This window comes from Solea senegalensis, linkage group LG13 (assembly GCF_019176455.1).
Source record: "Solea senegalensis isolate Sse05_10M linkage group LG13, IFAPA_SoseM_1, whole genome shotgun sequence".
Lineage (NCBI taxonomy): Eukaryota > Metazoa > Chordata > Actinopteri > Pleuronectiformes > Soleidae > Solea > Solea senegalensis.
The window spans coordinates 17,861,611-17,873,614 of record NC_058033.1 but is presented as its reverse complement, the minus strand read 5'-3'; the positions used below and the strand labels follow the sequence as shown (position 1 = coordinate 17,873,614).

General features: G+C 39.3%; 1 protein-coding gene across 4 annotated transcripts in view; it reads right to left on the bottom strand.

The window, feature by feature from the left end:
* Positions 1-2,749: 2,749 nt before the first annotated feature.
* The window catches only part of LOC122779892 (spectrin beta chain, non-erythrocytic 1), a 57,831-nt gene continuing 48,576 nt past the window's right edge, over positions 2,750-12,004 (bottom strand). For 2 of the 4 annotated variants that reach the window (XM_044042555.1, XM_044042556.1), the window contains 12 exons: positions 11,554-11,928; positions 11,215-11,459; positions 10,988-11,126; positions 10,766-10,850; positions 10,085-10,281; positions 9,845-9,972; positions 9,680-9,755; positions 8,220-8,291; positions 6,183-6,361; positions 4,042-4,215; positions 3,602-3,644; positions 2,750-3,490 (listed from right to left, as the gene is read on the bottom strand). In XM_044042555.1, coding sequence (XP_043898490.1) covers positions 3,278-3,490; positions 3,602-3,644; positions 4,042-4,215; positions 6,183-6,361; positions 8,220-8,291; positions 9,680-9,755; positions 9,845-9,972; positions 10,085-10,281; positions 10,766-10,850; positions 10,988-11,126; positions 11,215-11,459; positions 11,554-11,928 — 1,926 coding nt within the window. In that variant the 3' untranslated portion in view covers positions 2,750-3,277. The remainder of the gene's footprint in view (positions 3,491-3,601; positions 3,645-4,041; positions 4,216-6,182; positions 6,362-8,219; positions 8,292-9,679; positions 9,756-9,844; positions 9,973-10,084; positions 10,282-10,765; positions 10,851-10,987; positions 11,127-11,214; positions 11,460-11,553; positions 11,929-12,004) is intronic. The other 2 variants (XM_044042557.1, XM_044042558.1) reach the window with 1 other exon arrangement.

Below are 12,004 nucleotides of genomic sequence, written 5' to 3'. Positions count from 1 at the left end.
ACAGCAGTAGTAATAGTAACAACAGTAGCAATAATGATAACAATAGCAATTAATTATAGTAGTGGTATTAACAACTCTGCATTACAGAGGGAGGAACAGACATTTGTCAAAAGTCAAGAGAGCTGAAGGTTGTCAGATGGGCTTATCAAACGCAGACTTGTGGATGAAAAAATGCAAGCTCCTAACTGGACAGCAGATATCCAGCCGCCTTCTACAAAAGGAAGCTTAAAATGTAACCGGTCTGAGACCTAATAGTACCTCAACGCTAAAAGTACTTTTCAAAACTTTCTTTGACATCAATACACACAGGTCCCATGTTCTGCTCACAAAGCTCACCGGTACCACAGTGCTTTCATATGCAACATCCACTCATGGCCAGCTCGAGATCATCCAGGTCACTCTGCATTAAATACACAGTACAGTATTAAAATATATGTGTGTGTGTGTGTGAAGGAGAGAAAGAGACGTCAAGTAGAATGTTTTTGTGTCACGAGACCAATTTAGCCAAACTTGAAACTATGAAACATAACACATTCAAACAAGCTGTTAAGAAAATACAGCACGTAACTAGAACTCCCTAATATCACATGGATGATGTGTGTGTGTGTGTGTGTGTGTGGAGCAGAGGAAGTGTAGCAATAGTCACTTTAACAGCTCAACCCTCCCCCCAGGGATAATGATACACACTGTTCACAGACTGCACTGACCTCATTGACCTGGTTTGGCCTGAAGCTACAGAGCTCTGTCACGCACGCACCCACAATGCAATGCTGATATCATTTGAAGTTGGTGTTATTCACTGAACCTGGTTCTGGTCACGTCTCTTCTTTATTTGGGTGGTTGTCTGTTTCCAGTAATTTAACTACAATAACCTGCACAGTTTACTTCCACCTGTTTGTGACACACATGCAAGTAAAGAGTTACTTTCAAATTGCAACCTGCAGTCGACATTAAAGGTCCAGTGTGTAAAGATGTAGGAATGTTTTTTGGCAGAAATTGCTACCGATATTCTACACACAAGTTATTTTAGAGTAGATCTAGAGTATAACTGCTTCAGAATAAAAATGGTTTGGTTTGTGTAACCTTAGAACAAGCCTTATTTATATACTTTTTGCACAGACAAACCAGCCACAGCATTTACGAACGTGAAACTGCAACAGTTTATATCCTTTCTGGTATTGAAGATCACACTGTAGTTCCCTTGGGAAAGGGAAAAAGAGAGTCCTCTGTTTGTTACAATCTGCAGTATCACTAATTCTTACACACCTGACCTTTAAAGATAAAAACTTAATTTTAGTGTGAGTGTTACTAATCAAGAAACCTATATATGTACTGTATACTGTCACAAGTAATTTAGCTGCTCTCAAACCTGAATATGAAGAGTTGTCATGTTTCCAGAGGACATCAGCACAGAGAAGAGACCATGAGACACACAAGTATTAACCTACATGAAGTCATATATAGAGCTGAAACAATTAATCGATTACTAAATTAATCGTCAACTATTTTGATAATCGCTTAATCGGTTCGAAGCTTTTTTCACGATTAAAACAAGATTTCCGATTGTTTCAGCTTCTTAAATGTGAGTATTTTCTTCATTTCTTTGCTCTGGATAACAAAGAAATCATTAAAAGTGAATTATTTTGGTTTGTGGACAAAACAAGACATTTGAGAACATCATCATTTCCAGGTTTGACGAACACCAATCAACATTTTTTAAGGTTTTCTGATATTTTATGGACCAAACGATTAATCGAGAAAATGATTGACAGATTAATCGATGAAGAAAATAATCATTAGTTGCAGCTCTAGTCATATACCACATATGCAAGAGCTTGTCTAAGAGAATGCATGTTCCTTCTGTCCAGACACTCATTTGCTCATAAGGCAATCTCTTTTTTTGTAAATTCTTCTCATATAAAAAGGTGTCTGAATAATAAAAAAAAAGGGTTCAGTGTATCAAGTAAGGCTTGGTGAACCCCTGTTAGTCAGGGAGCGAACGAAATGCATTCTTCACTGCCTGTCAAATTTCACTTTCACTTCCTGTCTGTCCTGCTCACTGACTATGCCACGCCTTCACACCACCGTTATTAGGAGAAAGAAACAGAATAAAACCGCCTCAAGGAACTTCATTGGCAATGACAACTTACATATAACAGTAGAAAGCGAAAATCTTGTCACACATTTCACTTTTCAAAATGAAAAGACATCGGGAGACTATACTTAAACTATTATCAGCCTCCAGCACCTTAACAGAGAGCGAGTGAGGGCAACAGGTGAAATTTCCTTCCACCTGATAAATTGACCTATACATAATAAAAACCAAAAGCAAAAAAAAAGAAAGAAGCTAATTCCATGAAATCATTCCAGCAATATTTGGAGCTTAGTCTGTATTTGCCATACTGAAACGCAGCGTTCATGTGGTCACGTTTAATTAGGTAGAACATGAACGTGCAAAATCCACAGCACCACAACTCTCAGACATACAGTACACACACACACACACACACACACACTAGAAAACTAATCTCCTCTGCTATGTACAGAAACAAAACAAGTTGAAAATCAAGCAGAAAAGATCACTCAGCAGAAGTAATCAAATACAGGCAAAATTAGAATAAACCACTTATTAAATATATCATTTTCCCACTGAAATTTGTGATCACAAACTGCACACTGCTAAAAGTTTTGTTTTTTTTCCTCAGACCTAAATAAATCATTCCTAAAAAAACATACAAGGACAAAGCCCAACATTCTCCACTTAGCTAATTTTATTTTTTCCACAAGAGGATTATCTACTGTCAAATGAATTTTCTCAAAGCAGAAATAACAAAAAGATAAATAATAATTAGAATAATATCATTAATATTGGTCAGTTTAATAACATCAACACCAAGAACAGAAAAATAGACTGATGTGATCCTTCCCATAGAGAGAGCACAAAAACAATAGAAAGCCACCATCCATCCAATCCAGTGTTTCATTCCTGACGCAGCAGCATTAACACGCTTTCTGCTCATACAACATCTTACTCTCCTGCTGTGGATGAGGACTTTCTTTATTGGGTGCAGCTAAATGTCACATGGGAAGACAAAAATTTAAATGACAATAAGTCGTAGAGAGCAAAAGGAAGAAAGCACTCTGTTCTGTCTGCCACATCCAGCAGATCTTGTCTCATTTCTTGGGGCTTCCTCTGAAAACAGTGTGTTTGTTTGATCTGTTTTTACTTTTCTTTCTGCCTGCCTCTGTCTTGAAAATGGATTGAAAAAAGAAGATTCTATTTCTTCTTGCCAAAGAAGCTGAACCTCTTCTCCCGATCCTTGTCTTTGCCCTCTTTATTTCGCATGGTGACGCCTCCAGGTTCACCTGAGCTGGGGGAGATTGGAGGCAAGGTCATGGCATGGCTGAGAGCTCGTGGAGCTCCAGGAGAGTCACCTGCTCCTGCTGGAATGGAACTGATGATGGAGCGTATCCAGGAGCTCATCTCCACCTTTAGACAGACCACACACATCATTAGACTTCAGGCAGAGGCTCTTCAAGGTAACTGGAGTTTTTACGCAAAACTTATTCGGAGTCATTTTTTAAGAAATGATCTTCTCACCTCATCCTTTGCTTGGAACAAATATTCTTTTCCATCTCCTAGCCTGCAGACACAGCAGAAGAGGTGAAGTATTAGTCAGAGATAACCTGTAATCTGCAACACATCCCATTCTTTTGTCATTGTCTCTTTTATCATTCATTCATTTATCTTTGTCCATTTCCATAAAGACTGCACTGTTTCATGAAATGTCTTCGTTCACACGAAACCCGCAAAATAACCTTAAATGCTGAACTACAAATGGCCGGCCTGTACACGGCGCTGTAGTGCTGCTATGACATTGTTTCCCCAAAGTAGCATATTGTTGTCTACATGAAATCATACGGGTGATATTTTAAGATTTTCACACTCTTGGACCAGTTTTTTTTTGAAGTAGCATTTCAGGGCTCCCAAAACACTGTGTGTGTGTGTGTGTGTGTGTGTGGATAAAAAGTCAAAATCACCTGAGCTTGAAGACGTGTTTCCTCTTCTTATAGTCATGAGCTACTTCACACACAGCTTCTCCCAGGCTGATGGGAACCTCACCATGATATGGAACACCATTGCTGGCACTTTTGTTGTCCTTATAGAAGCCAAGACTTCCTTTTCTTAGCACACAGTACACGTTCTGCCAGGACCTATGGGAGCAAAGCAATGGCATTAGGAGCAGCATGCAAGTATATTAATATTTTCTACATTTGTTATCTAATCTGTAATACTTTCTTTTTTGTATATATCTTACATTCTGACTGAAGGTTTTTCCTCACTAGCCAAATATTTTATTCATTAATAAAACATCAGCGACAGAGTTTCACTGAGAGATGATGGGGCTTTTATTTATCGTCACTATCGGTTCATAAAGTTACTGATAAATGTGATGAACACATGAGTTAGAGTTGAAGATAAAGATGTTGAGTGAAAGAATCTGGAGTTATAAAACTACTTTTAATAATGTGTTATTGTTCCTAATCATTTGATCATGAGTCTGCAGGTTTTCTGGCCTATTATTATATTTTTTTACTTTAAATTTACCATCAATTGTAATTATAACGATAAGTTAGCTTCATATGTAAACCACCTATACAAAAATGAAATTGATCATTTTAACTTGTAATGACGTCACTATACTTTTCAGCTTACTGTACTACTTTACTTTTTCTCTGTGAGATGAATAAAGTATCCTTCTATCTATCTATCTATCTATCTATCTATCTATCTATCTATCTACTATTCACTATCGTTGGTTTTGACATTCATTTACAAATCCATGGTTTAAAGGCCGAAGCAAATGTGCAACCAATATTCATGAAATCCGCTCGCGCACATCAGTAGCGTACTCCCATCATGCCTTTCGCTGTTTATGGACGCGCCGAGCAAGTCGAGAACGCGGACGGCTTCACATAGTCGAAAGGCATTATGGGAGTAACACTACTGCGCATGCTCTATGGGCCGCACACCCCGGAAATAAACACGGAAGTCAGAAACATTTTTGGCATATTCGCTGGGTGAGCAACTCCATAGGAATGAACTGAGCCAAAGGGGCGGTGCTCTATCCAGTTCTTATAATACATCCATGGTCCCTCTCCTGTTGTTGCCTCAGACATGACACCGGCTTTGAGTGTGACTGGCTGATGATTGGCTGTTCTGCCTTAAGTCCCGCCTTTCTTGGTGTGTGAGATTTATCGTTCAGCTCGTGCTGCGGAGGCAGGAACTAGCTAGGTTCATAGTTCACACACTATAGAGTTTTGACTTATTTTCCATTACTGTCAGTTTTGGACATATGGAAGCCTGAATTTATCAATATTGATAATAAAGTATAAGATATTATTTAATTATCATATCAAGAAGCTGTGTTAAATATCTACGTGAAAAAATTGAGAAAATTGTTCAAACCCAATTAGGCATTCATTTTCACAGATACAGTTTTTATTTTATTACTCATGTAAAAATTTTTTAATCTGTTTTTATTTCCTGTTAGTTTGTAAATGTGTTTATTATTTTATACTGAGTGTGTTTTTATACTTTTCTAGTATCACTCATTTAAAAGGGAAGCTTTTTATATCTTGTATCTTATCTTTTGTACCCTTCTGTCATTCTTTTTTATTGTTTGCTCAAAAAATCTGAAAACATATGTGAAGCCAAAGTTATTGGGTTGGCAAAGTTGATGAGTTTGTATAAATGAATTCAAATAAAAACATGCAGCCATTAAGATTCTCAATTTGTTGGTGATTATCCCCCCCCCCCGACGACCCACATCAATCCCCCGCAAGCTTGATACGCCCCTGCCCACACCGCACTTTGAGTGGTTGAACGAGAATGACGACGAAGTGACAGCTCCTGTATTTATAAAAAGGGGAGGAGCCTGGAAAAACGAGCGTCGCACTAGTTGGACAAGAGGGCGACAAAAGAGTAGACCAGTGTCAAGAATTTACAAAGCAAATGGCAAAATTGAATAATTTCAATATTAAAAGTGTTGACTATACCCACGTATCTTTTACTGTTTATTCAATAAAGTAACTGGGCACCATCACTTGATCTTCCTGTGAAGCCATTTTTTTCTGGTCCTTATAATTTACACTTGGTGAGTATGGTGAAATGAAGTTACCTGCTTGCTGCCTTTTTGCTGTGGGACTCCATCTCTTGTTTTCGACAGAGCATTCCCTCCATGGTGTCTGGGTCGGACTCTGCTCCACCCCTGTTCGGTAACGTGGCAGAAGGCTCAAGACGAGAAGACGCCAGCCCACTGTCCCGACCAGGTCCGTTCACCGACTCGGACTCAGAGCCCTGTGGGATGAAATGTATGTGTGAGTTGTTAAAAAGGTAGAAAACACGGGGACGGAGGAAGGGAGCAGCAGAGCAGGCATTCACAGTCACACGTGAGGAGCCAGGATGACGTTTGCTTTGATGGCAGCCTATGAAAAGCTAAGATAACGGCATGGTAGCTGTGTCTCAATTCAGGGTCTGGATCCTGTGAAGTGAAGGAGGGAGAGACGGAAGTCATGCGCTGTTGAAATGAGGCGATCTAGCCCACAACAACGCACAGGTTTCCCCTATTCTTCTCCTATCAAATCTGTCAGGCTGTACACCAATAGGCTAAATACTGTCCTCTACAGTTCAAAGTCGTGACTCACAGTTCTCCTGCCCCTCGAAGTCCGACTGTTGTTTTAAGCTCTAATCAGCCAAAACATCCCCAAAAATCTGGTTTATTTACACATATCTGATGTAAAATAAACATGTTTAAAATATATTTTATGGTCATGCACAGAAATGGTAGTAGAATTTTGTGATTATTTGTGTTGTACCAGTTAGTTTTGTGATTAAGTTAATACTGTATTATTATTGTAAATATTTCATGTATGCGATGCGTCTCATACTGAGAGATAAACATGGTCAAGACAAACAATTTTCATTAAATGTTATTAACCTGGAATATGATTTACAGTTTATGAATTGAACAGCAATAAAAACATTATTTCTACAACAATAGTTTAACAACAATATGTAAGTCGACTCTATAATTATTGATTATTCACAACAGATGACTTTGGACATGAAATATTAGAACAAACACAGGTTTGACCAGGTAAAATAAACCTGGTTAAGATTCTTAACGCTTCTTGTTAATCCAACAAATAATAATAATTCAATAATATGAAGAATCAGCTGAAATTACTTCAAAATTATATCTAATTTAATCATGATTATAGCTCCACTGTTCTCATGTTAATAGTTTTTATATAGCATTTTGACAACATCCTGACGATGAATCCACACTTCACAGGATCCACACTCTGGAATGAGACATGGCTAATGTGTGTTCAAAGGGTTCACATAATCACAGTAGCAGGACACTGATATTTACTACTACAGTCACTCACTCACAACAGTTTAAGGAACCACACATCTGGAAAACATGCACTGTTACACTACACTAAGATTAGCTGATATACAAGATATATCGGCATATATTCTAAAAATATACCGATATTATTTATAAGTCAAATTGCCCAGCCTTACAGAAATACCCATTTGATCTATATCAAATCGCCCAGTCCTGTCTTTGACGTATTTGTAAAGATTGTTTTACTTATTACGAATCATACAGATAAACTCCACAGAGAAAAGAATGTCTTTAAGCACTTAACTGTCAAAGTAGCAGGCAGCTTTTTTAGCTAATAAGATGCCCGTGGTTATGTTATTGTTCCTTAATAAAGTCTTGAACTGACTGAATCAAAATGACTTTTACACTCATCACAGAAACGGTATACAGACACACACAAGTAAAGACTCAACGATACATATAAATAAGCCATATCACCACACTAATAATTCTGGGCCTCACATTTAAATGGACTCTTGTCCTGGTCAATATGAGCACATATGCACCTGCAGACTGCACACCTCATTGATCCATGATGACAATCTCTTGATGAATCTGCATCATGCCATTAACAGAAATGAGGCTCACAAATGAAACTGTGTATTGCATGAATAAATAATTGAAGCAATGAACTGCATCTGCAACTGAGTGCAATGGTTTTGTGATTAAAGAACGTGGGAACTGCAGTTGACCAGGAACTGAGCAAAGGCTATGTAGCGGACGAGGAGGAAGCTACAAGTGTGTCCATGGATTGGTACTCACACGCTCCTGCTGCTTTGGCTTACACACACGGGATCTAGGTTCTGATTTCTTTCCCGTTGATAACGACAACGACTGCGGGTAAAGACGCAATAAGAAATTGAGGAAAATTAGTACATAGTTTTCAACTCTAGAACCTTAAGGGATAGTTCAGCTTTTTTGAAGTGTGGCTGTAGCAGGTACTAAACATTAGGCACTGACACAGCCTTAGACAGCAAAGACACGAGGAAAGACAGATTTTAACCAATATTTTTTAGCCAAAGGCTTAGAATCTATGTCTCCTTAAGTCTACAATATGGGAATAATGTTTGCCACGTCTTGCCATTGGAAAACCTTTTCTGACTGTCACTTTTTTAACTTCCTGCACCAGTCTTCTTGTTCTTCATTCGGCTTCACCCTCTGGGGCCCCACAGTGAATCATCTGCCTCTATCTTGTCCTATCCCTTGTGTCCTCCTCTGTTACACCAACTGTCCTCATGTGGTCTTCCTCTCTTCCTCCTGCCCAGCAGCTCCATCTTCAGCATCCTTTGTCCAATGAGCAACGTTCCTGCTTGTTGTTTGCAGTGACAGTGTTCTCATGGTCAGGCTTTGCATCTGCTTGAGGGATCACTGAAGCGATGACTCTTTTTGGGCATCATTCGAGGAGGGGATGTCTCATTTTAACCCAAATGGCTACAAGAAATGCTATGCCCTTCTCTCTGTAGAACCTTACAGGCATACACATAGAACCTGTCTGGCTTTTTCAGTTTCTCTTCATGTGCTATAACCTAGTGGTTTGGACATTTCTCAGATTTATGTTCAACACCATCATAGAACAGAACAGTTCTAGCATCTTCTGGCTAGTGCAGCAAAGCATAGTTCTATATGAGACCAAAGAAACCAAGCATGACGTGTGCAGCTGTACTACACACAGTAATACATGATAATATACATTAATGAAATAATATCCATTTCATTATGTGACCTTACACGCACAGAAACCATTGATTGGACTTCAACAGACAGAACAGAAACACACTTTTATACATCATGTATGACACACACAGCTTTGGAAGTTGTTAAAACCCAAAGCAAACATGACATATTTTCATTGCATTCGGAAACTGTTGACATGTTTTGATAATTTGTCAGGAATATAACAATAAAATGTTAATACTGAAAGGGACCACTCTAGAAAAAGACATTTTTATATAGATAAGAATTACTGCAAAGTTTTGAATCCATATATTATTTCTTTTGCTATGTATGTATAAATAGGATGTGTACGTTATAAATGTCATTGTTAAAATGTTAAAATGAAAACATTTAACATTGGTCCCTTCTTTGTGTTAAACATTCATTTTTTGAAAAACAATGCGGCATGGAAAAATCACTACAAAACATGAAACAATAATCAGTGCAACAGAGCACAAATTGTGTAAAACTTATTAGTATTGTGACGGCATAAATAAAGTATGTCTCACCTGAGATGTTTCATTGTCACTGTGTACTCCATTCACTGACACCGACTGATTCAATGTGGTCTGGTCCAGACTGGTTCTGTGTTTGAGAGAGAGGGAAGCATGTCAATAGAAAAATAACATGGACCACAATGATTGTGCTCTACTCATAAGTCCCCTTCAGTTTACCTGGCTGCAGAATTATGTAGCTGACTCTCTGTCTCTGATTGTACCACTTCTTCAGCAGGGGATGGTGTAGGGGGTCGCCGGGCTCTTTCTTCTTCCTCTCGTCTCCTCTGGATCTCTTGCTCCTCCAGCTGAAAAATAGGAAATCAGTAATGCAATCTAAACACTTCTACCAAGCCACAAAAAAACCAAAAACATTCACAAACAGATGAACTGATGTTAGGAGGATATGTCTGGCCTTACTGTAGTGAGTTTCTCCAGCAGGACAAAGCGTTCTTCCCAGGCTGCAGCAAGTTTTTCAAAAGCCTCGTGGCGCTTGATTAGGCTCTCTACCTCATCGACATTTGAGCCCAGCTCTGCTGCTCGCACCAGAGGTTCTTGCCCGACCAACCAGGACTCTGCCACACAGGCATCTCGTCCAAATTGCAGCACCTCCAGCACTGAGATGCAGGGAGAAGGGAAGAGAAAAACATTGGACAAAGATTAAGATGTTAAAACTAACAAGTTCACACAACAAGTATTAAGCCAACAGTCCTGCACCTCAACACAAAGCTATTTGTTTGATGTGAAAACAGACCACAGCAAATTGTACGACCAAAGAGAGTAAGCTGCAGTATGACTGAAAACACAAAGAAGCATCCATGAAAAGATTCAGCAGAGAATTTTATGATAATGGTATTTATAATAAGTATAGCCATGATGGAGGTGAGGCTCAATTAATTGGAGCCTTTTTTTTTCAGTAAAATTACTATTCATGTCAGCAGGAATGACACCCAATTTTGTGCACCTGGCAAAATAATTGTGTCTGTCTGTAAGTATGTGTAGTGTCTTTGCATCACAGGATTTCAAACTTGATTAACCTCTCTAGCCTGTAGCAAACATTTTTTTTATCATGGCACCATTTGTTTTCTGAAGCATTCATACCAATTTGTAAGTGGTCCATCTTGTCTTTCCACTTTTTGTTGATCTTATCTCTTTTTTCCTGGAGCTGCAGCAGTTTCTCACAAATCTGTGAATCAATCAAGTATTCAGGAAAGTTGAAAGAAAAGGATTAAGTATGAATCCATGATCATGATGTTCTTTTTCACGCAAGGCAATTTCTTGTTGGTATACATAAATGTGATTAGAGAAAAGTTGGAACAATACCTCATCAGCTGCATAGTGATTATTGTTGATGAGGGTGTTTCCCATCTCAATACAGGCAGTGAAACTATCTGCCCTGGTCTCTATCTCTGACTTGATGTCTTGATGATTAGCAATGACAAGGCCTGCAGAGGATACATCCCTGAGATAACAGATGGAAGAGAGGTGACATTTAAATATACACGTAACACTGATAAGAGGAAACTTTATGAGTGTGAAATAACATTCACCTGGGACTGTCATGTGCATCGATTTGCAGGTTTACACCGTCCATCCATAGTATGAGGTCTCGCACCATGTTAAAAAAGCGGAACTTCTCAACTGTGTCCAGCAGGAGGATCCTGCGAGCCTGACCAGCCTGGAGCAGGCCCTCCCAGGCAGAACTCACAGCATGTTCACTCCTGTTGATGTCATCAGCTTTCTCTCCAGCGTATGCCTTCTGCAGCCGTGCTGCATCATCTTGTATCTGGTTCACCTGGGGGGGTCAATGAAGAAGAAGAATCATTCACAATTCTATTCACGTTGCTCTTCTTACTCATGTGAGATCCAATCATCAACAGATGGCTGACCTGTCCACTAAGTGCCTGGATGTCATGTTCAAAAGTGTTGTGCTGCCTGTGTAGATGTTGGACAGTGTTCAGATCACGGCCAAGGTCAATTGGCAGTGCCTCCTGTTTTTCCTTAACACGTCCAAGCACCTCCATGGCATCTTGATGGAAGCGATGCAGCTCATAGGAGGCGGCCAGCATTTGTGTGCGAGTATCAATCAGCTCCAACAGATCTGCCCAGGCCTCGTTCAAGCCGTCCTTCCACTCAGCCACGCTGGCATTCTCAGGATGACCAGACTCGATCAAGTCATCTGCCAGCACATTCACGCCATCTACTCGCTCTTGGCCAATGGTGCTGGTGTCACGGGCAAACTCTCTGAACTTGTCCCTGAGCATCTACAGAAGAACGGAAATCAGGCCAAATGTGATCAACATAATACATTCAGCTGAATAAATTAATTGAGCTGAAAAA